Below are 27,148 nucleotides of genomic sequence, written 5' to 3' on the forward strand. Positions count from 1 at the left end.
AAGGGGAGACAGAGAGAGAGAAGGAAAGACCAATATGAGAGAGACATATTGATTACTTGCCTCCCACTCGAGCCCCGATCAGGGCGGGGATCAAACCTGCAACCCAGGTCCGTGCCCCTGACTGGGAATCAAACACAGGACCCTTTGGTGCATGGGCCGACACTCAAACCATTGAGCAATATCAGCCAGGGCTCATGGTATTCGTTTTTAAACTTGTCTTCCATTTAGAGTGATCAATTCAAACTGGTTTGTGGAGACCATCCAAATTTTAAAATGGAAAAGTCCCATGTCCAGGGAACTGCCTCAGTACCAGGCAAAAAAGGACAGGGACGGTCGGTCACCCTACTTCAATTTATGTGTATCAGATATTACTCTTCTATTAATGGCAGGTTCCTTTGAAAATAAACTTTAAAAGTGATCTTAGTATAAGGGAAAATACAAAGAAAATAATGGGACCTTTAATGAAGGGAAATGGCAAGAAACCATGAAAGCTGCAGGTGAGTGCCAGATGGTGTTGGGAGAAACACAATGCCTCCAAGTTTGGAAACCCAAGCTCAGTCTCTGGGTCGATGGCCGACTGGCTGTTTGACCCTGGATAAGTTGCTCACCCTCTCTGAGCCTCTACATCCTCCCCAGCTCACAAGGCAGCAGAGAAGACAGAGGCAGGGGTGGCATGGGCAGGCAGGCTCTGTCCATACCCTTAAATTGTGAGCTCTGTCTGGGATAAAGCGTGCAGCCAACAGCAGCTCACAAATCCTCAGGGAGGCCCGTCATGCCCTGCTGTGCTTGGCTGATGGGGCCATGCCTGCAAATTAGCCTCCACTCAGCCTGGACGCCCTTTAGAGATGCTAATTGCCCTGTGCCAATGAGTCCCCACTCCTCCCTGGCACAGACGGCTGGCTGTCGATCCCCTGCCATTATTGTCTGATAATAGTGCTTGATTTGTCTACACAGACCAGGGCTCCAGCATGCAATTAGCATCTAGCTACGGCACAATGCGTGGAGTGCTGTTCATTGATGCTTGTGTACCTAGCACACAGGCGCCGGCAGACATCTATTCTTGTAGACACATCTGTAGACACATGTGCACCCTCATGCATGCCTGCTTAGGTCCCTAAGTGTGGAAATGAGTCAGTGTACGTGTGCATGCATGCCCTGTAAGCCACTAACAGCCTGCACAGAAAGAGCCCAAGACAGGTACACACAGAACCATTTACATGCATGTACAAACATGCATGCAACGTAGGTTGCTATGAGGATTAAATGGCAGATGCCTGTAGGTACCTGGGACACACCCCGCCCCCCAATATTCTCTTACCTACCAAGGTATAATTTACACATAATAAAATGCACACGTTGTAGCCCTATCCCAGAGGTCGGCAAACCGCGGCTCGCGAGCCACATGCGGCTCTTTGGCCCCTTGAGTGTTCTAACGCCACTTCTTCAAAATAGACTCACCCAGGCCGAAAACCGACTTCTGCGCATGGGCCACGAAGTTTCAATTGCACTGTATGTGCGCGCCCACATGTGGTATTTTGTGGAAGAGCCACACTCAAGGGGCCAAAGAGCCGCATGTGGCTCGCGAGCCGCGGTTTGCCGACCACTGCCCTAGCCGGGTTGGCTCAGTGGATAGAGCATCAGCCCGAGACTGGAGGGTCCCCGGTTTGATTCTGGTCAAGGGCATGTGCCTAGGTTGCCAGCTCCATCCCCGGCCCTGCATGGGGCACATGCAGAGGTAACCAATTGATATGTCTCTCTCTGTCATTCCCCTTCCCTTCCACTCTCTCTAGAAATCAATGGGAAAATATACTCGGGTGAGGATTAACAACAAAAACGAAAAAAAAACACACAAGTTTTGCCAAAACCGGTTTGGCTCAGTGGATAGAGCATCAGCCTGCGGACTGAGGGGTCCCGGGTTCGATTCTGGTCAAGGGCATGTACCTGGGTTGCGGGCACATCCCCAGTGGGGGGTGTGCAGGAGGCAGCTGATCGATGTTTCTCTCTCATCGATGTTTCTAGCTCTCTATCCCTCTCCCTTCCTCTCTGTAAAATATCAATAAAATATGTTAAAACACACACACACACATACACACACACACACACACACACACACACACACACACAAGTTTTAAGTGTTCAGGGCAATGCCTTTTGATAAACGGATACACCTGTGTCACCACCACCCTAATTAAGGCATAGAACATTTCCCTCATCCAGAAAGCCCCCTCAGGCCCCCTTCCAGTTGATTATCTCCAAAGGTTCTGATTTCTCTCACCACAGTTTAGTTTTGCCTGCTCCTGAAGATCATATAAGTGGAATCATACAGTATGTTCTTCTCACTGACTATTATGCATGCTCAGACGTGTGCAAGCAAGCATGTGCAGCCACACATACCTGATTTATGTGTCTGGGAGCTCATGGACACACCCATGTATATACTCAGAAAGGGGTATTTCCAAGCTGCAAATCCCTAGGCCTCGGTCTGTAGCTCGCTTAGCCTCTCTAGTCCAGGTGGCTAAGGGAGGTGAGGGCACTTCTGGCACTGGGTCCAGACCAGGGGGAGGCTCCTTCAGCATCTCCTTCAGCCCTTCCCTCGGACTGACCACGTACTATGTGCCAGGCACTGTCCTAGCCCACTCCATCCTTCCAGCAACCTTAGAATTTGGATACAGTTATGACCCTTCTCTTATGGGTAAGGAACCTGAGGCACAGAGAGGTCCAGCCACTTGTCCAAGGTCACACAGCAGAGGAAGTGGCAGAGCTGGATTTGAACTCACTCTGGCTCCAGAGCCTTAACTCACCACCATTACAGTATCCCTCCTCATGGAGAGACTATGAGGTATGTCCATGCCCTGGCACACAGCAGGTGATTAATACATGTTAGATATGGCTACTCCCAAGGACATGTGCATCCACTGCTTCAATGATGCCTCAGAACAATCCCTTTTACAAGTGAGGGGACTGAGGCTTCATCAGTGGCAAAGAATCCAGGTCCTCTAACTCTAAATCCCACATTCTTTCTATTCTCCCCACTAGGGCTATCCTAGCCCACGAAAGAGAGACGCTTTTGTTCAATGCTTTGTCCCCAGCACCTGGAAGAGTGCCTGGCCCTTACTCAATACTCAATACGTGTTTTTCCAGTGAACGGGTACAGCAGGGAGTTGGAAGGAATCGTCCAGCCCAAAGCCCTCCTTTACAGTTGGGGGACCTGAGACCTAGGGAGGGGCTGTGACTTGACCAAGGTCACACTGCTCAGCACCATTGACTCTATCATTTCCCCCTGCCTGGCTCACCCTCTCTACTTCCTGTCCTGAGCAGGCCGAAAGATTCTGGAGCCCCAAAGGCACTCTCAAAGGCCACGTTAATGGGAAGCTGGCGTGAAGCCTCTCCCAACTTCATTATGCCGTCCAAGGTCGGTGCGGAAGAATGCCAAGAGAAACCTCAGAAAATGCCGGGGGAAAGCAAACAAGGCCCAGCTTGCCAGAGCTTTCGCACAGGGGCTGGGGAGCATTCCTGGCACGGAGGGCTGGGAGGGAGGGCCGGGCCAGCCTTTAAAAGTCCTTTCAAACAAACCCTTGGACTGCAGCCCACTCTGGCCATGTTCCCACCAAGTCAGCAGAAGAAGCAAAACTCTTGAGCCCAGCGGGACAGTGGAGCGTGGTCAGTGATAGTCCATCCTGGAGATGGAGGAAATGAGAGGTGGGGCTGCTGGGCGGGGCAGACTGCCCTGGACTGGGTCACTCTTAGTTGTGGGTCTCTAGCACTTGGACATGGTGTAAGTTTCAAACAATAATCACCTCCTGTTGGGTGGGTGTCCCTAGAAGCAGAGCCTGGGACGAGGATTCTTATGCACAGACTCATTGAGGAAGTACCTGTAAAAGAGTCAGTGAGGAAAGCAAGTCTCCGCAGGAAGTGAGCTTCGGCCTGACCCAGCCGGGAGCCCAGGCCCGTGAACTGGGAGCTGCACAGTTATCGCATCTTAAGAAGGCTGTACCCCTGACTCAGTGAGTCACTGGCTACAGGCTGCCTGGGGTGAGGAGGGAGCTGTAGTAGGTTGCAATCCCCTGGGCAGGTGGCACCCATTGGCCAAGGGCAGTTGTGAGGAGGGGCAGCTGTAAGCTATTAGCAGATGGGGTGCGCCAGCCTGGAAAGGAGATGGGGGTGAGGCACCCACAGCATCCACCACAGTGACTGCACCCTCATTGCTTTCATTCATCATTATCTAACCCTTCCCCAACTTCGGGCCAATCCTTAGAAAAAAGATGAGGGAAAAAACTAAACCGAACTGAGTTTCAGTTTCCACCACCCTCCACAGAAGGCCATTGAATCTGGTGTTCGAACAACAACAGCAGCAACAAAAATAAATTAATGCCGAAACTGGTTTGGCTCAGTGGATAGAGTGTCGGCCTGCGGACTGAAGGGTCCCGGGTTCGATTCCGGTCAAGGGCATGTACCTTGGTTGTGGGCACATCCCCAGTGGGAGGTGTGCAGGAGGCAGCTGATCGATGTTTCTCTCTCATCGATGTTTCTAGCTCTCTATCCCTCTCCCTTCCTCTCTGTAAAATATCAATAAAATATATTTTAAAAAAATAATAAATTAATAAGTAAATTAAATAAAAAGGCGCTGTCCCACATCTGGGCTCACGGAGTGCAAGTTCAATCTCTCCCCCTTGCAGAACTCGGGAGCTTGGGAGACACCGAGGGTAGTGTGTCAGAACTGGAGCTCTCAGCCTCTGTGAGCTGTTATGCCCGCTGGGGAGGACTCACCGAGGAGAGGCAGGATGGGGCCTGGCTGGAGGATCAGGCTGGGCAGATGAAGAGCGAAAGAAGGTGAAGAAAGACAAAGTGGCCTGGCCAGGCCTCGGGGGAAGCCCCAGGACAGGCCATGGAGGATGGCGAGATCTGATCTCGGGGGAAGGTGGTGGGGCAGAGCAGGTGTGGTGGGGCAGAGGGTCCTGGGGAAGGTGAAGGCTTGGCCTGCACCTCCCACCCCAGCTTTGAAAGGCACCAGGCCTTCCAGCCCTGAGCAGGGCCACACCTCACTTCTACCCATGGGAAGCTAAAGGCCCCTCGCCTGGGCCCAGAACTCTACTTTGCCTGAGCAAAAACACCGATTAGCTCAGCATTTTGAGGTGGGTGAGTCAAGGACTAAATTCCACACATGGGGAAACTGAGGCTTAGAGAGGTGCAGGGACTTGCTTCATTGATAAATGTTCGTGAGTGTGCCCGGCACTAATTCAGGTGCTGGGGTCCTTTAGTAAACAAGACAGAAGCCCCTCCACAAGGAGCGTGCATTCAAGTGTGCCAGGCGTGGGGTGGGAAGAAGATAACAATTACTATGGAAAAAATAGAGCAGGGAAAGGAGAAAGTGCAGGGGGTGGAAGCTGCCATTTAAAAATGGACAGTGAGAGGCAGAGGAAGAACAGCAGCTTTGGAGTTAAGCAGGTTCTGCGTTCGAATCCCAGCTCTGCCATGTACTCACAGCAGAGCTTTGGGCAAAGGACTCAGCCTTTCTGAGCCTCGGTTTCCTCACCTGGGTCTCTGGATAAGAGGCTTTAGGGATGGACACCACGGCATAGGCGCTATGCTTTAGAATTGTACTTCGAGGACCACCTGCATCAGAATCAACTGAGGTCCCTGGGCTGGTCCTGGGCTGCCTCTAGAGACTTTGATTCTGTCGTCTGAAGGGCAGGCCTCCTGGGGTTTGAGAGCCCCTGACCCAGGGCTTGGGTGTGGAGTTAAGGAGTCTGTGGCTGCTCCCTGATGAGGACTTACAGGTCCCCCAGGGGGGAAATGGCCTCAAAGATTACACAGCCCAGCAACGTGCTCCCGTTACACAGACAAGGAACCTGAAGACCAGGGAAGCTGACTGATGAAGCGGAGGGACTTGTCTGAGGCCACACAGCTGGTAAGCAGCAGAGCTGGGTCTGGGACAGTTGACAGGTGGATGGAGAGGTAACAGTCAGTTCAAGTAACAAGCAGTTGGACCCCAGAGTTGGAGTAGGATCAGGGTGAGAGTTGAATTTCATCCCTGGAATCTAATCCCGCTGGATGGGAGATGGATGCATGTTTCCTTCCCATTGGAGAGTGTTAAAAGACCCTCCCTGGACTCCTGCTCATTTAATTTTTAAGAAATGGAGACACCCTGGCCAGCCCAGGGCCCCCCAGCCTCCCAGTGAGCCCCTTCCTGCCACCCAGTGGCCTTGCCGAACCCCTGTGTGTGCCAATGTGGGACACACACCACGAGCACTAGATGCATTGAAATCTGAATTTCTCACCCTCACTGCACAGTGGCATCGCCTTGGGAACTTTGAAAAATACCAATCCCTGGGTCCCACGCCTAGAGATTCTGATTTAATTGGTCAGGTTGTGAGGCGGGGGGGGGGGGATGGCCTGGCATTAAAACTTTTAAAGATTCTCAGATGATTCTCTTGTGTAGCCAAGATTGGTTTCGCTGTACAGGGACAAGACATCAAATCACATGGATGCAGACTGAGAAGATGCTAGCCTTTCCAATTTTCCTTCCAACCTTCAGGATCCCTAAGGGGGAAAGGCCCAGGCTGAAGCTAATGGGATTTTAACACTTCTCCAAAAAAACACACATCTCCTCTTTTAACTGACGGGGAGCAGGTGTCAGGCTCCAGCCTCTGGCTAGAGTTTCATAATGATTCATGGCACCAATCCCTCGTGAGGTCAAATTTCCTCTTAAAACACCTTGATTTAAGTAAGATAAATGAATTAATTTAAAGAAGAATATTAAGCAGATCCCTATTTTAGGTATTTTCCTTGGGCTCAGTGACAATCTATGACCCAAGCTGGTCCCCACACTTGTGTCCTCCGCTGCCAACAGAGATTGGTTCAGAGATGAGCACTTGACCCAAGTGTGTCCAATCAGAGCCAATCCTGAGACTTTTGCTGGAACAGCCAGGATGGAGTTTGGAAACAATGTCAGCTCAGAGAGGGGATGTGGCCTGTCTGAGACTGTAGACCCTAGAGGTGGAGCTGGGATTTAACCATGTCCACCTGCCCCCAAAGGTAGTGCAACTTCTAAGTAAATCTGGTAAATTCTCTGTGATTCTTCGTTTTACTAGTAGAAGCTCCCTCAGAACTTCTGTTTCCTAGTTTAGAGTCTTCATATGGTGTTTGCTTAAGGAAAACTCAATAGCGTCCTATAAAATATAACCCAAGTAGGTGTCTTTAAACATCTGATAGAAGGCACTATAGTTATCACTGTGAGCAGTGGAGAAGAAAGATGCTTAGCGGAAAAAAAAAATGTGGTGTCCTTGTTTCTTTCCGACTAGGATGTTAAGAACCTTCTGGTTTGAGTTTCAGCTAGACATTCCAGACTATCTAATCCACTCCCCACTGAAAAAAAGTGTGATGTTAGCTTTCTGCCAACTGTGACTAGCCTCTGAATTCATTCATCCATCCATTCATTCAACACAATTTTGTGGAGTGCTTTCACAGAGGTAGGCACAGAACACAGCAGACGAGGCCTGCCATCTGGGAGCTCACAGTTCACTTGGGTGGGGGAAAGGCAGGCAATAATCAGATAATCATTTACATGGATGTGACATTATAATGGAAACAAGGGCCATCCAAGATAGGCACGTAGAACTTTGAAAACCATAACTGGGGATTTGATCCTTAGAAATCAGAGAAAGCTTCCCAGAGGAGGTGACATTCCCTGTGGGAGCTTCAGGATGAGTAGACAATACTGGTGAAGAAGAGAGGAAAAAGCATTCCAGGCACAGGGAACAGCATGTGCAAAGGCCTGAGGCAGGAAGGACTTTAGTAAGTATGAGATGAGTGTGGCTGCACTCAGAAAGCCAGATGGTCGTGGCAGAAGATGAAGTCAGAGAGGTGGGAGGCCTGGCCGCATGGAGCCTTGCAGGCTACTGGGAGGAGGTTTACCCTCTTCCTCCAATCCATTCATCATAGAATTGGGGAAATCTGAGAAATATAACAAAACATTCACACAATTGGGATTGTTTAAAACTTGAGGAGTTTGAGTTAGTTAAGGAAAAGAGGGAGAAGAGCGAAAGGGAGAAGGCAAGAGTATAAGAATAAAAGGAAGAAGCAAGTGAGGGGAATGGTATAGAGAGGAGAGAAGAGAGGTGTGCTGGTTCGGGCCTGAGCTCGGGAGGCAACAGCCTGGCTTCAAACACCGCCTCCCACCTCTTAGCTGTATCCTTGCATGTGTTACTCAACCTCTCTAGGGCTCAGTTTCCTCACCTGTAAAATGGGGATAAGAACAGTACCTTCCTCATAGGGCGATGTGAGGGCTACATGAGTTAATAACACCTGTAGAGTGATATATGAGTGTTAGCTGTGTGGGTGTCATCAGAGAAATAGGCTGGGTTGTGCCCTCTAAACTCTCAGGGTCCTCAAGGAGGCCCCAAGCTCAGCCTGGACAATTTGAGGGTGAGCAGTGACTGAGGGGAAAGAGGACTCCTCTAGTATGGGCAAGCTTTGGAGGGTGGCTAAGAAATCTCCCTGGGAGACCCAGACTCTTCCTCCCTTGAGTGAGAATGTTTCATATCTGGGTGGGGGGCCAGGTTCAGCATTTTTCTGAGTGAAAAGGAAGGGGCGCTGACCACCTCCCTCATAAGGGAAGATTATCCCCAAAGTAATGAATTGTGGGATCCAAAAGCAATGACCAAAGGCCCATCATAAGGGGAATGATATCAAGTTTGGGAATTCAAGGGAAGGGTATTTAAGCAGAGCCTAAAAGATGAGTTAAGGAGCAAAGGGGGCCAGGAAAGGGCTGCAAGATTGTGCTAGTCAACATAGCGTGTGCAAAGGCCCCGAGACAAGGCCCAGAATGGTATCCTGAGGAGCTGAGAAAGGAGATAGGAACCATATGATGTGCGTGTAATGTGAAGATGGGTGGTAGTTCTTACAGGCCCTTAGTGGCCAGATAAGGATTTTGGAAGTTATCCTGACAGCAATTAGAAGCCCTGAGAGGATTAATGCCACTCCCCACTGCTGCTTCCCCTCACCCCCATCCAAAAACTGTGTCGATATCGTGGATGAGATCGGAGGTGGGCTCTGCATGGAGTGATTTCACCGTATCTAAAGAGCAACGTTCATTCATTCATTTATTCAACACATTTTTATTTGGTAACTACAATATGCTAGGCACAGTTTTAGCAGTGGTAAGATAGAAGTAAAACCTGATGGAACTTATAATGTAGTGTGATAAATCAGACAAAAGCCAGATAAACATATAATACACAAGGTGGTGAAAAGGACTATGAGCCCTGGCTGGGTAGCTCAGTTGGTTAGAGCATCATCCTGATAAGATTTCAAGGTTGGGGGTTCAATCCCTGGTCAGGGCGCATACAAGTGTCAACCAATGATTGCATAAATAAGTAGAACGGCAAATCAATGTTTCTCTCTCTTCCTTCCTCTCTCTCTAAAATCCATCAATCAACAAAAGTAAAAATAAAAGAGGAAGAAAAGGGCTATGAAAGAAAATAAAGGAAGGTAAATGAAGGTTGGGGGAAGCATGTGCTACAGCCATTTACTAGGGGATTGACCCAGCACATTGTCCCTGCCACCCCCCTTTCCACTGAGTGCCCATTATTTCCACCACTGTAAGTAGAGTTTAGAGATGATTTCTAGCACGTCTCTACCCTGTGATCAATGAAGCTCCCCAGTTGGCACCAACAATGCTTTTGTTGTGACCGCAATGACCAGCAAACTGTTCCACTTCCCCACGTGTCGCTGCCAGCCACACATCTCCCGGGTTGGGTAGCCACAAGCCCTTGGCACTCCGTTCTGACCCTTGCCTAACACCGTTTGCCTTTTTTCTGGATAATAGGGTGGTGAGATTATCAAGGTGCCCCCCCCCACCCCAACGCCCCCCCGCCCGAAAGCTTGGCAGGGCTGCTTCCCTGGGCCTGCTCCAGGTTAGCCATAAAAAAAAAAAAAAAAAAAAAAAGATTTAAATAAAGTTAACAACAGGTTCAAGGGTCTTTGGCAGGGGTACAGAAGGGGAGCCATCTTTCAGCTGCCTTCCTGAGGATCATGTTACCTCTGTGGCAGTGGTTCTCAACCTTTCTAATGCCGCGACCCTTTAATACAGGTCCTCATGTTGTGGTGACCCCAACCATAAAATTATTTTCGTTGCTACTTCATAACTGTAATTTTGCTACTGTTATGGATCGTAATGTAAATATCTGTGTTTTCCGATGGTCTTAGGCAACCCTGCTAGCGGTTCTCAACCTGTGGGTCACGACCCACAGGTTGAGAACCGCTGCTGTAGAGCCTAAGACCATAAAAAAACACAGATATTTACATTACGATCCATAACAGTAGCAAAATCACAGTTATGAAGTAGCAACGAAAATAATTTTATGGTTGGGGTCACCACAACATGAGGACCTGTATTAAAGGGTCACGGCATTAGAAAGGTTGAGAACCACTGCTCTATGGGCACCTTCCGAGTGGATGGGTGTCAGAAACAATAAGGAAAAGAGGTATCAGTAAAAGAACCCCGCTGGCTAAAGAGAGGTCTGGGAACCTTCCTTGGTTCATTTCTTCAGAAACTGCTGCCAGGAGTTGTGGATGATGAAGCGTTAATGATACATAAGGGACAAGACCCACAAAATAACCAATTGGGAACAAGAGTTCTGCCTCCAAACATCAGTGTTCCAAATGTGCCTGCCAGGATTCCGAGCGTGAGCACCACTGAAGTGTCCTGACCTTGAACCTCAGAATTCCAAATCTGGACATGAGTTCCAACCTGGAACATTAGCATTCCGACCTTGCCCGCTAGAGTTTCGATCACGAGCAGCAAAGCTCTCGCCACATACTTCAATTACAGATTTGAGGATTCTGACAATAGATGGCAGGCTTCTGATCTTGAACCCAGAGTTGTGACCTTGAATGGTGGTGCTCCAACAATGAATATCAGAGCAGTGATCTTGAGCGACAGAATTCCAAACTCGAACACCAGAATTCCAATCCTGGGCACCCTAATCTCTAGAATTTCTCAATGCCCAAGCTTTCCAGTCTGAATCTGTGAAGCTGACATCACAGGGACATAAAGTTCAATTCTACACAATAAACTCTACCACAGGCCCACAGCCCCTAGAAATAAGCCAGATGCTCAGATGATAATGAGGAGGAGGAGGATCAAAATAACAAAAATAATACCAGCTTACATTTGTTGCACGTCAGGCACTTTGCTGAGCACTTTATATGCTTTTATGTTATTCATTCCTCTGGACAAGCCCTGGGGGTTTATTATTCCCATCTTGCAGATGAGGAACCAGAGGCTCAGAGCCAGTCCGTTTTGCTGACTCAATATCCAGTGCTTTTTCTAACCATGACAGCAGCTTTTTCTTCCTGCTCAGGTTGAGGCTGGGCAGGGGCACGTTGGATCCTATTAGCAGATAAGTTAAGGATTTACCATGAATTTTCCTGACTTGTGTTGGCATCCACCAGGAGTGAGCTGCCTTGGGGTTTGAAGCCAAGTCCCAGGTGGGTGTGGCAGTTATTCACTCAACAAACACTTGTCACCCTGTGCTGTGCTTGATGCCAGGAGTAAGCAGAGAGTGGGGCCAAGCTCTACTCTCTTCATCTCCCCCTTCCAGATAGGAGGGCCTCAGAGGCAAGAAATGAACCTCCTCCCATTGCTAGCCATTCGAAGCTTCTATGCTTTCAGGGGTCAAAAAGTGGAGCTCCAAGGGCTGAATGTGGTCCCCAGATATGTTTCTTTCGGCCCACTCAAATGCTTTAATTTTTGGGGTTTTGTTGTTAATCCTCACCTGAGGATATATTTTTCCCCATTGATTTTTAGAGAGAGTGGAAGGGAGGGAGGGAGGTGGGGAGAGAGAGTAGAGAGAGAAACATTGATGTGACAGAGACGCATCGATGGGTTGCCTCCCGCATGTGCCCCGACCAGGGCTGGGATCAACCCTGTAACCCAGGTATGTGCCTTGACTGGGAATCGAACCTGTGACCCTTCGGTGCTCGGGCTGATGCTCTAACCACTGAGCACACTGGCCAGGGCTCAAATGCTTTAATTTAAAAAAAATTATTTGCCAACATTGAAATTTGGATATCTCATTATGAAAATTTAAATTTCTGGCTGGACTCAGATAAGAACTCAGCCTAGAGCTGAATAGCAGCTGCCTCTTTAAATGGGAGCATATGGCCCTGTTCACCACAGTCCCCACCACTTTCTGCTGCCTCCTTGACACTAAGGCTGAGTGTTAACTGGCTTCATTGAACTTGCCCTCCCACAGTTGTCCTGTCCAACTGCTTCACTTGTTAACACCATCTACCTGGCCCCTGGGGCCATCTGAGTTTGAGGTCCCTGCTCTGGCCTCTGTGTCCCTAGGAGTTTGAGGAGGCACTTTTCCCATCAGAGATTCTCCAGGACTGAGGAGCCTTCTGCTCCCACCTAGGCCTTCTGAGTCGTTCTTCCCAGAGGGGAGGGCCGGCTTCATGGGGTGCAACCTGCATAGTCACTGCAGGGCCCTGTGCTCAGAAGGGCCCTACTTGACTTAATACTCGGCTGTCTCCACAAATTTTTTAACAAGAGGCTGCATTTTCATTTTGCACTGCACCCCACTTCTATAGCCGGCCCTGCCAGTGGATCACTCAGTACTAGGGGCATGAAGCACACACACCACACTCACATACATACACACCACATATACCACACATACCACATACCCCCCCGACACACATCACACACACACAACACATACCAAATACACCATCCATACCACACACACCACACATACACATGACACACACACCACATACACTACACATAGCACACACACACCACACACCACACACAACACACATCCTATACAATAAAAGTCTAATATGCTAAGTATCCAGTCATCCAGTGACCAGCCGACTGTTCAACCAATCAAAGCATAATATGCTAATGATATACTAAGGCCGCTCAACCGCTCGCTATGACGTGCACTGACCACCAGGGGCAGACAGTTGACCAGTCACTATGATGTTCACTGACCACCAGGGGGCAGATGCTCCGACCGGTAGGTTAGCTTGCTGCTGGGGTCTGGCCCATCAGGACTGAGTGAGATGGGCAGGGCACACTCTGGAGCCTCTCGTGGCCCCTCCCCTCCTCGATCACACACCAATGGGGTCCCTCGGCCTGGCCTGCGCCCTCTCGCAATCCTGGACCCCTCTGGGGATGTCGGAGAGCTGGTTTCGGCCTGATCATGCAGGCCGCTCCCCTCAGGAGGGCGCCAGACGCAGGGCTCACAGCTGGCAAGCACTGCTGCAGCGGCGTGCGAGCCTCCCCCGATTGGGACTGATTGGGCATGAGCCCGCGGCAGGTGCAGTGTGGCCAGGATGAGCTGGAGCGGCAAGTAGGAGCTGCAGGCGGCGTTGGACTGTGGGTTTTCGGCCTGATTCCCGCAGGACACCCAGAGGGACCCAACCCATGCACAATTCATGAACCAGCCCTCTAGTATAACATATACCACATACATACCCACAAGTAACACACACCACACACATACAACACACACACACAACATACACAACACACACAATACACACACACCACGGACTACTCAATCTGTCCAAAGACCACCTCTATGGATTGGCCTGTTCTCTGGTCGTAAGGCCAGTAAGGGTGTACATTTTTATACAGGGGCTGGGAGTGTGGACGCAGCAGCCTGGAGGGAGGGAGAAGGGACTAGGGGACTTGCCGCGGGTTGCATTTGTACAGAGCTTTATGGGGGTATGATGGAGACTGGGCAGAAACTTGGGGAGTGTCTAAACCTCCCACTCTTCAGTCACTCCTTGGCACAGACATTGCATGAAGAATGAGTGAGCAAGGTGTCATCAGAGGCCAGATTAAGGCGAGGTTTGGGATACCCGCTCTTTCCTCTCTCCCTCTTGAGAAAAGGGAAGAAGGAAAACTAACAAACATCTGTGCTTGGCCACACAATGCTGGCCACTCTGGCTCAGGTGAGTGTCCTTGTCATTCTTGCTTGGCCCATTTTCCAGCTGAGGAAACTGAGGCCCAGAGAGATGAGGGGTCTGTCTCCCAGCTCCTGTGTGGTGGTGTTGGGATTATAAACCCTGGTCTCCAGAGTTCCAAACCAGAGTTCTTTCCACTTATACCAGGATGATGGCATATGAGAGGAGGGAAAGCACTGGTGAAGAGAAAGGGAAGGATGCCTGGCCCGAGTGGGCCTAATCTCAAAATAAACCAGAGATCGTTTATCACAGAAAGAGCGCGAACACCACCAGGTCCAAACTGATTATTCAATGTCAGGAAGGCCCTTCTGAAGAGGTAACAAATGAGCTGAGATCTGAGGGATGAGAAGGGGCAGCTGGCAAAGCAAGATATGGAGCCAGAGGCCCAGAGAGGTTAAGTGATTTGCACAAGGTCACACAGCTACCTTCCCTTCCTCCCTCAGTCCTCTAATCCTTCTGACAAAGCCCCTCCTCTGCATCTGGCCCCAGGCGACTTTGGAATGCAGGTCTGCAAACTATTCCTGTAAATGCTGTTGTTACCAAAAACAGCCTTAGCAAATAGATAAATGAATGTGGCAAATGTAACAATAAAACTTGATCTATAAACCAGTCAGCCCACCCACCCTGCTTTAGAGCACAGGAATAAATAAGATACAGTCCTAGACTTTGAGAACATCCTGCTTTAGTTGGGGAGATAAAACAAGTTGGGAAGAAAGTCAAATACAAGAGGGAGCGCTCCATGCTTAATGGTGCAGGAGAGGTAGAAACAGAAAATTTGTAGAAGTAAGATAATTTCTGCAGCTCAGGAAGGAGAAAAATCAAGTTCAGGTTCTCAGAAAGGGCCACCTCCACTGAGAGGCCCTCTTTGACCATGCCCTGTTATTTGCCATCAAAACACCTTGCTTCCTTCCTTCAAGCATACAAATTACACTGTGTGGTTATTCTTTCATTTAATTTTTTACTTGTTTAAAGTCTAACTCCGTCCAGTAGGCTATCTGCTATATAATGGCTGTGGATTATATTTTGTCACCTTACATTTATTCTCCCCTCTCTTGGAAACAGTACTTCAATTTTTCTTTGGGGAAGCACCTCGTTCCCATTCTCAGTTTCATCCCAGCTCCAGCTATTGACATGTGATCCCTATCTGGCTAAGTGATTGGCTCAGGGATGGGCCAATGAAAATGAGCCCTGGGATTTTGTTGAAACTATTGGGAGACTTGCTTTTTTTCTCCCCAAGATGGAAGCCTGAAGACTATCTTCCCAGCCATGTTGCCTTGGTGAGAAGCCACCATAGAGAAGAAGAGAACTTAGAGATATTGGAAACCAAGTCTTGATGACCTATTTAAGCTCCTGGATTCAGCCCTACCTAAACCCTTACCTAAGCAAGGGCTTATCCATTATATTTATTTTGCTTAAGTCCATTTGAGCTTCATTTTTGTCACCTGCAACCAAAAGAATCCTAACTAATAGATACACAAGCAATTCTCAAGCACCCAGCACAGATCCTGGCATCCTATATAATAAAACCCTAATATGCAAATTGACCAAACGGCGGAATGACCAGATGAATGACTGGTCACTATGACACCCACTGACCACCAGGGGGCAGATGCTCAACGCAGGAGCTGCTCCCATCCCGCAGGCCCCAACCGGTGGCAGTGGTGGGGGATGGGGCTGGTGAGTGGGCAGTACCAGGCCAGCCAAGGTGGGTGCCAGCAGGGCCCCCCCACCCCCCTACCCACCCACCCTCCCACTCCTCCACTCCCCTACCCCCCAGTCACTCCACACATTGGCCCTGATCGCTGGCCAGGCCTAGAGACCATACCCGTGCATGAATTTCGTGCACCAGGCTTCTAGTATAGCAATAAATGTTTATCATACAAAGAACAGATGGCATGCACACAGACCCACATAAAGTTATAAGGACTGGAGAAGCCTAGAAAGGAAGCTAACTTTGAAAGCAAAAGGATTGTCCCAGGAATAGGAGAGGGAGTGACTGAATCAAATTGCAGTCAGTATTTCAAGGAACAATAAAGGATGTGTAAACTTACCCAAGGCATAGGAGATAAAAGAAAATTGATCCATTCAAAGAGACAGTGGGAACTCCAGACATGATAAGCAAATGGAAGGCTGGTTCAACTTTATCCTCTTATCTCTGCCTTTCTTTCTGCTTCTCACATGCCCCAACAGGGCAATCGTGGGCTGCCTCTTTGGTACAATTGGGTCTGCAAAGATTCTAAGAGGCAGTGCTGGCCAAGGTCAAGGGCCTCAAGGGTCATATAGGCCTTGGAAAGACTCCAGGAAGGGCCCTAGGTAGCAATTAGGGAAATGTGGTAGTTTATTTTTAGAATCCGTTTGATTCCAGGTCCATTACCTGGCGGATGTGAGTGATGGTGTGGAATTGGCAAATGTAACATTATTCTCTCAAAGATAGTGTCTGCCTGCCAGGCCACGGTGGGCAATTATGGTGGAGAACAGCTTTGCTGCAGAGTAAAATGGAGGGAGCACCTCAAGGGTGAGAGGGAGCACCTCAGGGGTCTAATTTAATCCTGTCTCCTTGCTGTGAATGGAAGGCAGGAGGTCACCTCTTCCTGGCCTAGGACGTGTGGAGATAGTAGTGGGCAGGTAGAGACAAGGAAGGTAGGAGGAAAAGGAGGGGTATACTGGGGAGACTCTTGCCTTGTAAGGGAGACCCCTCTGATCAGTCGTCATAAGATCATGTAAATTTTCCCATTTACTAACTCAACAAATGCTACTACCACTTAACCACAATAGTAACAACAACACTGTTCACTTGCAGTGAACATTTGCTGAGTGCCAGGCACTACTCTGAGTGCTTCATATAAAATTGGTTGAGAGTGTCCCGAAATCATGGATCAGGAAATTGATCAGAGAAGTTAAGTCATTCATGTTAGGACACACAGCTCATAAGTACTGAGCTGAGATTTGAACCCATGCAGTCAGGTTTCAGAGCCTGCTCTCTGCAGCACTCTTGTCTCTCTGAGGGTCAGTCCTGGCATCCACGGAACAAACCACAAGCTAATCTTCACAGTGCTTTGTGCAAAGAAGGTCTGAACATCAGCTTTCCAGGGCACAGAGGAAGGAGCAGTCGGTGCTGCCAGAAGGTGGTGTCGGTGGCAGAGGGAGGGAGAAGCCGGGTCTTGAAAGGTGGAAAGAGAGAGGCTGCAGGCAGACAAGGGGAAGGAGGAGGTGCAAGGTAGAGGAATCAGCTTGGGCCAAGGTATGGAGCAGGACTGGGGAAGGATAGAGAATTTGGGGAATGCCAGAGGTGGGTATGGTGGGAGCAGACTGTACCAAGGAGAGAGGATGGGTGGAGGTGATGGTGGCGATGTTGGCTGGGGCCTTGAAGGTCAGGCTGAGGAGTTTGGACTTTATCCTGGGGGCAGTGAGAATCATGGGAGGATTGGTAGAAGGGGATGATTGACATGAACAGATTACACGTGAGAAAGATGGCTCTGGTTCCCTGCAGAGGATGGACTGGAAAGGGATGGCTGAAGGCAGGGTAGCCAGGGCAGCGGCTCAGCGGCTCAACGGAAAGGCCAAAGTCCAACAGAACAGACAAAGTCATCCTCTCATCTTACCTCCCTAACTCCTCCGTTGGCTTACTCTGCCCTGGCCATACTAACCACCTGGTGGTGCCTTCACTGCCCCAGACACGCCCCAGGGCCTTAGCACATGCTGTTTTTTCTATTAGGAACACTCTTCTCCCAATAGTCCACATGCCTCCCTCTCTCCCTTTCTGCGGGTCTCAGCTTAATTGTCATATTTTGAGGGGCCTTTCCTGACCACCGTGGTTAAACCCCTCACCTGCTGACCTTTCTCCATGGCACCTATCACCAAACAAACTATGACACTTTTATTTGATATTGTCATTTCATTCACAAATACTTCAGTGCACATCTCTAAAAGATAAATATTTTTAAACATAATCATGTGAGCATTATCACATCTAAAAAATAGCATTAATTCCTCAATCACATCAAATATCCAGCTAGCATTCATCTTCCCTGTCTCATGATTTCTTTTTCACAGTTGCCTTGCTCCAGTCAGTATCTGTACTTGTTTATTTTGTGAGTGGTCTCACTCTCTCCCCTATGGAAATATCAGTGCCATTAGGGCTGGGATCTTTGTTTTGTTTTTGCCATGTCCCCAGCACCCAGCCCAGGACTTGGCACACACTAGGTGCTCCATAAATCTTATTGAATGAATGAACACATCCAAATAAGAGTTTTATATTTTATATGAGGCCCGGTGCACGAAATTCATGCACGGGGGCTGGAGGGGAGGCGTGTCCCCTCAGTCCAGCCTGCACCCTCTCCAATCAGGGACCCCTCGGGGGACATCTCTCTCATCTTGGACCTCTGGCTCCTAATCACTCACCTGCCTGCCTTTCTGGTTGCCCCTAACTGCCCCCCCCCCCCTGCTGGCCTGGTCACCCCCAACGGCTCCCCCTGCCGGCCTGGTCACCCCTCACGGCCCCCCCACTGGCCTGTTGCCCCATGCAGCCTGCTGTTCAGTCATTTGGTGGTCCCTCACTAACCCCCCTGCTGGCCTGGTTGTAGGCAGCCATCTTGTGAGGGTCAATTTGCATATTACCTCTTTATTATATAGGAGGATTTTTTGGCCTTACATTTAGGTCACTGATCCATTTTGAGTTAATTTTTCGTATGTGGTGTGAGGTAAGGGACCAACTTCATTCTTTTGCATGGACATCAAGTTTCCAAGCACCATTTGCTGCCCTGGGTGACTCTGACTTACAGGGAGGGAGAAGGAAGGGAAGGCCGGTCACCTCTGACTCGGGGAGGGAGAGGAGCCCTAAGGTGGTGAAGGTCAGAGGCCCTGACACACAGGTCTTCGGTTAGTTCCCCCCGAACGAGATCCTAAGACAGGAATTTGTGTACAGGTGGCTTACATGGGAAGTGATCCCAGAAAAAACTGGGAAGGGAGAGAAGATGTGAGACGCAGAAGGGTAAGAGGCCAAACCAGGTATATTATCAAGCCAGGAGCCACTGTGGACACCTGAAGCTTAATTCTGAGGAACTCTGGGGGCCAGGGTAGACTATGCACCTGGGAGGTACACCCCATCCGGGGTGAGGGAGGGCGGGTGTGTATGTACCTTCTCTCATCAGTCAGCAGCTGAGGGCTAGTCTGCATGGGCCATGAACTACCTGTCTTTACTGGACTCCACTAGCTGGAGGTCGCTTCTAAGCAAAGAAGTGTAGGCCTGGAAGCTGGCAGTTGGGCAGTGGCACTGAAATGGTAAGAGTCTACAGGACACGGGCGGGACACTGACCACATCTCTTCTGTCACAGTCTTGCCCCAACTGCCCATGTGACTGTGAGCGAGTTACATAACCTCACTTTACAATGAGCCTGTATCATTTTATAAGAATAATACATTTTTGAAAAGGAGCTTATTTATCCAGCAGGATTGAGACAATAATAATTAAAAACACCAACAAAAAAAACACACCACCCTAACAGTTATTAAGGGCTTTCTATGTGTCAAACCCTATTTGAAGTGTTCTGCATACATTAACTCATTCAATTCTGGTGGCAATTCAATGAGGCAGGCGCTGCTGTTGAGCCCATTTTATGAGTAAAGGAACCGGGGCACAGGGAGGTGCAGTAGTTTGCCCACATCACATGGTTATGAGTAAAGGCCAAACTTTGAATGTGGGTGATCCAGCTCTAACATCGGGGCTCCTATTCACAATGCTATCAGGCATTGAAATACACAAAGTGCTGGGGATGGAGTTGGTGCTTGTTCTCTTTCAGTTAATTACATTTTGGCCAAGCTGCTCCTTTGGGCACCACTTTTTCTCTCCTAAGCATTTCCACATTCTCTAGCCTGTCAGAGACTTTCAAAACTCCCAAAGACCAGCTGCCAAGGTCTCTCATCCTGGCCAAGCATCCTGGAGAAATGGAAAGATCCCTGAGCCTCGACGAGGGTAACAGTGGGGTCAGGAAGGTCTAGAAATGGTCCCCGATCTTTTACCAACTTGGTGTGTGACCCAAGCAAGTCCTTGAAGCATCCTCCATGTTTCCCTTTATCAAATCGGGATACTGGATTTATCAAGCGTGGCCTCAACACTTCATGTGCACTATCATACTTCATCCTCCGGGCAACCCTGTGAGGTGGGTTTTAGCATCGTCTTCATTTATAGATTAGGAAATGGAAGTCCTGGGAAGGGAAATGAAGTGCCCAAAGTCCAGGGCTAGGAAATGGCAGGGCTGGGATTCAAACCCACATCTGTGTGAGCCCATAGCACATGGTCTCCCAGGAACAAATACAAGGATCGGGAATGACTGACCTGAGGCCAGCAAGAGCCCCAGCCAGACAACGGATGGCACTGGGAAACTCCATGAATCTGAGCTGGTTTCCCTCATTTTTCTTGATGAGTATGCACGGATCCCCCTAGTTCAGGTCAAGGAAGCAGCAGCATCACACTAGAGGCATGGAATCCTACTGGCAGGCAGTGACCCCACAATCAATAACACCGCAATCGGAGATGTTACCGACCAGGAATGTAGCTAGAATAGAGCATTTCAGTGCGATGCTAACAATCTCCATTGTCATTTATTGAATGCTAACCGTGGGCTGGGCACTGGGCTAAGATCTTTATGCAGATTATCTCCTAACGGCCCCACATGGTGGGCTCCATTTCCTAGATGAGGAAACGGAGTCTCAGAGAAGGAAAGGAATTTGCGCAAAGTCACATTTCCTGGTAGGATGGAACTGAGAAATGAACCTTGTCTATTGGACTCCACAGAGTTGATTCTTCATCAAGTCTGCAGTGGGTGAAATACTGACCACTGTCCCTAAAAAAGAACACTTCCTCTTTTGAATATAATAACAATAATTCACAACAATAAAGTACTTTCCATTTGCAAATTACATTTGCATCTGGAATCTCACTGAATCATCAAAAGAGCCCGAAGAAGTGGGCCACCATTCAGCAGATGAGCTCACTGAAGCTCAGAGAGTTTGAATGGTTCCAGGATTAAGAAACACTGGCTTGGGAACCAGACCATCCTGGGTCCAAACTCTGGCTCTGCCATTTCCATTCCTTCAACAAATATTTACTGAGCACTTAGCTGTGTGAGCTCCCACAAGTGACTTCACCTCTCAGCGCCTCCATTTATTTCCTCTTTGTGAGAGTCTTAACACCACTCATCAAATCCATTCTCTCCCTCATCTGACAATGCCAGACACTTGCTTTCCCAGGCTTCCCTGTAGCTATAGCCTGAGCATGTGACCTGATCCTGGCCAATGGGATTTAAGAAGGCTTTTGGGTCCTAACTGGTTTGGCTCAGTGGATAGAGCATCAGCCTGTGGACTGAAGGGTCCCAGGTTCGATTCCGGTCAAGGGCATGTACCTTGGTTGCGGGCACATCCCCAGTAGGGGGTGTGCAGGAGGCAGCTGATAGATGTTTCTCTCTCATCAATGTTTCTAACTCTATCCCTCTCCCTCTCTGTAAAAAAAAAAAAAATCAATAAAATATATATATATATATATTTTTTTTTTTAAAAAGAAGGCTTTTGGGAAAGGCTTATCTCTCAGGGAAAAAGGGGGCACACAGGATGAAACACCCCACTTTATTGGTTGGATACGATGTGCCAACATTCGAAGGCTGGAACTGGGTAGCCATTTTGGGAGATGAGGCATCAAGCCTGAGGACCAAGCCACTTGCAGGAGTTGGAGGAGCCGAAAGATGAAAAGAACCTAGAATCCTGATGGCACCATGGAGTCATTACTCCAAAACCAGCTCCTTTGAAACTTGCTGTTATGGGACATGATACATCTTCCTCCTTCTAGAAGCCACTTTGAGTTTTCTATGCTGTTATTTGCAGCCCAAGCAGTCAGACTATCTGGATTGTCGGAGGGATTTCAACGAGCTGGTGGGTATAAAGTTCCACTAGTCAGTGCCTGGCACAATAAACAGCAGCTACTCTGGAAATGAAGGAATTATTGTAGGGCTCGATCCCTGAGACTGTTCCAGGGAACACAGACACTGCGGATTCATTCCCGCTCTCTCCTACTGAGAGAAGCCTGTGGAGTTTTCTGAGAAAGCAGAAACCCAGTGGTGGCCCCACACCGAAACCCTGTCACTTTGTTGGGGCTGACCCCACTTCTAAACAAAAATCAATCACACTGCCTTGTGCCTAATGGATTTTGATTTTCACTCCCCTGACAGCGAAGGCTAAGGCCTGTGCTTTGGTTTGTCTCCGTGTTGCCAGAACATCCCATCAATTATTAACAGCACCAGCTCAGCCTCCCAGTACTGCTATCAGAAGGAAAGGGTTTGCCGCAGCTCAGCCCACTTAGCCATGGAGAAAGGCCCCATCTCCCAGGTGCTAGGTACTGTGAGAAGGTGTGGCAAACACGACTTCCATGATGACCCTGTAAAGTGGGCCTTTTATCTCCATTTTACAGGTGGGAGGCTGGGGCTTGGAGAGCTGAAGAACTTGCCAGAGGCCAGAAACTGGGGAGGGTGCTGGAGTGGGCCTGGACCCCGGTCTGTTCTTGCTTTTAAACATTGGGACCAGGCCGCTTCTGAATCTCAGAGGGTAAAAAAGGAAGACCACCCAGAAATGCTCCTCCATTTTACCCTCTCCTTCTGTGGCTTCTGAGAAGTTTCCACAGGCCTTGCTGTCTGACAAGCAAGGCATCCAAATGGGGGGATGAATGGGAGTGAGGGGAGCACAGGGAACTGGGTTGCAGGTGGGCAGTGAGGGAGGAATGACAGATCCCCAAACCCTGAGACACAGTGACTGACTGACTGCTTGATTCATTCATTTATTCTGCATTTAGTCATTTGAGTTCCTTTGTGCCAGGCACCATGATGGGTGCTGGGAACAGAGCAGTAAACACAACTCATGGCGTTTACTCTCTTGTGTGGGAGAAACAGAGAAACAAAAGGAAGCAGGTATCATTTCAGATGGTGCTTAAAGCCTATGCAGGAAAGACACTGAATGATTTGACAGAGACTAAGGGGAAGGAGGCTGTTTACAATAGGGCTCAGGAAAGGCCTCTCTGAGGAGACATTTGGGCAGGGCCTGCTTAAATGAGGCATGAGGAGAAGTGGCTGGCCATGAGACAATCTGAGAAAGAGCAATCTAGGCAGCAGGAACAGCAAGTGCAAAGGTCCTGAGGTAGGATAAAGCGTGACCGGTTTATGGAACAGCAAGGAGTCCAGTAGGGCCTAAGCAAGTGAACTAAAGGGGAATAGAAGGAAATGAGCTCAGAGAGGTCATGGGCCTGGACTCAGTAGGGTCTGGTATGTCACGGTGAAGGTTTGGATTTTATTCTGAATGTGATGGGAAACCTCTGGAAGATTTTGAGCAGATAAACAATGTGATCCCATTTACATTTTGAAAAGCTCACTCTAGCTGCTGTGTGGGCAGTGGATTGCAAGGGCAAAAGTGGAAGCAGGCAGATTGGGGAGTAGGCTACAGCACTTATTCATTATGGAAAGAACAGGGTCTTTAAAATCACACTTGAGTTTGAATTTCTGACTACTTCTGTGTGATGTTAGACAAGTTACTTAACCCCTCTGAGCCTCCCTATTTGAGAAAGGTGGAATAGTAATAGAGAATTGGTATAAGAACTAATGGTATTGTTACACTTCTTACACAGTAGGTCTTTGATCAATGGCAGGCAGGATTTCTATCCTGAGAGCCAATGAGTTTGCCTGCCTTCCCATTTCAGTTCTGGCCATCCATCTGCCAGGCATGTGTGCCAGCTGAGCCTGGGATCACAGAGAGGTCACAAAGCTATCCCTGTGAGCAGGTTAACTCAACGGGGAGACGAAGCTGTTTATTCCCAAACAGTGTCTTCTGCAAGCCTGAGCTTCCCTGTCTTGCTGTCAGACACCAACCTAAACACTGCCTTTTGCCTGCTTCTTCTCTGCGAGGGTGACCCTCCCCTCCCCTGCCTCTTACTCTCATGCCTTAGGGACACAGGGAGGAGGGAGAGTCGTGTCTACGCCTAAACAGGATGTGGAGGGCAGAAACCCGTGTCAGGCCTGGAAATAGCAAAATAAGTCTGTTGATCCTAAGCCGGTTAAGGGTGAGTGACTGTCTTAAGAAGGAGGCTTTTTGGACACGAAACCTGGGGCAGGATTATGTTCAGAGGCAGCCTACATCCTCAGAAGAGGAAAGCAGGCCTAGGAATCTCTGTCCTCTTTAGGGTTGACAGGGAAGAGGGAAAACCTACACGTTTCCCTCCACTTCCCTACCAGCCACGCCCTCCTGCATCGCCTCTCAGAGGTCTCTCCTTGGATAGTCAGATCTGGGCAAAGTATCCCACAGGGTTCCCTTCAGACTTGGCCGTGCAGGTGAGCCTTAGTGGGGAGCTAACTGAGCCAGAGGGATTCCATAATGAGAGGCCAGGCTGAATGAAGGTAGCCCTAGCTAATACATCATGGCTGGCGTGTAGACTTCCTCCCTTTTCTCATGAATACATTGACCTATTCCACCCCCCACCACCTCCCTTTTGGCCCTGCTCTCAGGTCTCAGATGGTGAGCTATCCTCAACACATCTTTTCCAACTTGGTCTTCTTGGATTTTGGCACCAACACCTCTCTTTTCTGGGCTCCCCCGGAGCTCCAAATAAACTTCTTTATAGCACTGAACATACTGTGTTGTCATTTGTTCTGACACCCAGCACATTGGCCACATGAAGACAGGCCCTATCTCTCCAAGACAGCTCTGATCCCAGCCTGACACAGAGACGTTGCTCCCATCCTGGCCTGGCCCCCACCCAAAGCCTCTCCCAGTCCCTCACACCTGGCAGCACACAGGACTGCCTGGCCCACCAGGTGTAATCAGATTCATCCCTGCCTCCTTCTTTGGCTTTATTTTTCACACTGCCTCATTTTTTCTCTCCTATTTTGAAATTTACATTCTCTTCCAGCAGCCAAAGCATCTTTACAAGCTGCATCAAACCATTCATGGAATAAACTCACCACATAAATAAAGAACAAACCAATGGTGACCCTTCGCCCACAAGCATCCACAGCCAACTGCGTGCGTCATGCATGCACACATCCACCCCTCAGAGTCCCTTTGCCTCATTTTTCTTACGTTAAAACTGCCTGACGGTATCTCAATGTCCTCCAAGCAAGTCTATAAGCTGCCTTCATTCCCTCCTTGGGGGCAATGTGGGGTTATAAATATTGGGATAAGTATTAAAATTGCAGGGTGACACCCCCTCCAGCCTGAGTCTGGGACTTCACAAGGGAGCATTCTGTAGAATGGACCAAACTCAAGTCTGCTCCACCCCAGCAAGGCTTAATTGCTTCTCCGCACTCTCTTTCTCGTTGGCAGTGTCCATCCTCTTGCTGTGGGTTTTAGAAATCTCTGTAAATCCTTTCTCCAACAAAGTCAGGATATAAATTGAATAATAAAAGGATGGGGTGCCTTGGCCCCATGTGGCTTGGAGGATAGAGCCTCGGCCCTCCAATGGAAGGGTCCCAAAAGTTTGATTCCAGCCCCGGAAGAAGCCTGTGCTGTAGACAACCAATCAGTGTCTCTCTCACATTGATGTCTCTTTCTCTCTCTCTCTCTCTCTCTCTCTCTCTCTCTCTCTCTCTCTCTCTCTCCCTCCATCCCTCCCTCCCACTCTCTCTAAAAATCAATGGAAAAAAATGTCCTCCAGTGAGGATTAACAACAACAACAAAGATGGGGTGACCAGTACCACATAGGAACAGTCTGAAGAGGCTATTCTCACTTCCAAGGTCTTGGCTATAGCCCCTCCTCCTTTAGAGTCCCCCAGCCCTGGTCATCAATTTGGGGACACAAGCAGAATCCCCCAGCCCAGCAGCGCCCAGATCCCACGCTTACTTTGGCAGCTACAGAGGAATTGGGCTTCTCCAGTAGGTCCCAGAGCTTTTTCCTCTTCTCCGCACAGCACGTGTTATCGAACTCCTCGCCCTCCCGCTCTCGTAGGGTCTCGGCCTCACGCTTGAGCTCCTCGTTCATCTGCTCCTTCTTCTGGTGGTAGCGAGCCTGGCAGCAGGACTCCAGGTAGATTTCATCGATGCCCCAGTAGTCAAGCTCTTGGCTGAAGCTGAGCGCACACATCTCCTCCATCATGTGCAGCCGCCCAGTGCGGTAAAAGTTGAGGATGGAGGTGAAGGCGCCCGGGTGGCGGTCAAAGAAGTATTCGTTGTCGTCGAGGCTGTAGTCGTCGCACACTTCGAGCAGCGAGTCGTGTGTGTTGCAGTCGCGGAGCTTGCCCAGCCGCGTGCGGGGCAGGCGGTCCAGGGTGCGCCAGAGCACCTCATGCGCCAGGCCCCCGACGTTGAGGCGGACTCGCCGCGAGCACGCCTTGCTGCGCACGATCTCCATGGGCTCCGGTGGCAGCGAACTGGTGGAGCGCGAGCCATGCTTCGTCATGCCCGCCGGCATCGCTGGTCCGGCCGCCCCCGCCCCCCCTGCCCCCCCAGGCCGCTGTCACTGGACCGCAAGGCCGGCCGCTGCGGGGGAGGGGGGCAGGGAGCACTATGGGCTGTTGGGGGTGCAGGAGACCGCGCAGGCGCGCGTCACGGCCGTCTTCTCACCTCCATCCCGACGGCTGCGAGGCAGAAAGCGGACGAAGGTCAGCAAAGAGGGAACGGCGCGCGGCCCCTCCCCAACTTTCCAGCCGGTTCACAGCTGGCCTTGACCTTCTTGGTGCTTAAGCGGCTCAAGGAGGGTAGAAAGGCTGGGCGCTGTCCCTCCCGCTGGTGCTGAAGCCCGCCCCACCCCACGGATGGAGGGAGGGGCCGCCCTTCGGAGCTGGGAGAGGGCCCCCAAGAGGAGCCCCAGGGACCCAGGAGGCCACACCCGGGTTTCTGCCGCTCAGGCCCAACCCGGCTGCCCGGGAGCTGTCCGCCCCCTCGAGTGCTGAAATTCGCTTTTCTTTGGGTATCCCCGTCGAGTCCGGAACCTGGCCCCAAAATGGGGAGAGAGGGGAGCTGCATGAAAAACTTTTTTTTTTTATAAGACCTCATCTTTTCCTTGCCCTATTCCGAGATAATTAAGATCTAAGGGCTAGGGAGATGGCAGTAGATTTGCTTTTTCTAAACCTTAAAAGATTTTGGGGAATTCTGTGGGGGTTCAGACGCCCACTTGTCGGAAGTCATAACAGACAGGATG

At 49.7% G+C, this 27,148-nt stretch overlaps 1 protein-coding gene across 3 annotated transcripts in view; it reads right to left on the reverse strand.

Moving 5' to 3' along the window:
- Positions 1–27,148, reverse strand: part of KCNB1 (potassium voltage-gated channel subfamily B member 1) — a 96,097-nt gene that overhangs the window by 67,954 nt on the left and 995 nt on the right. For all 3 annotated transcript variants that reach the window (XR_013961404.1, XM_080684058.1, XM_080684059.1), the window contains exon 2: positions 25,853–26,585. Coding sequence is in view for 2 of the 3 variants with exons in the window: in XM_080684058.1 (XP_080540184.1) it covers positions 25,853–26,419 (567 nt within the window). In the remaining variant the exon portion in view is untranslated. The remainder of the gene's footprint in view (positions 1–25,852; positions 26,586–27,148) is intronic.

This window comes from Plecotus auritus, assembly GCF_963455305.1.
Source record: "Plecotus auritus genome assembly, chromosome: 8".
In the NCBI taxonomy this organism is placed as follows: domain Eukaryota; kingdom Metazoa; phylum Chordata; class Mammalia; order Chiroptera; family Vespertilionidae; genus Plecotus; species Plecotus auritus.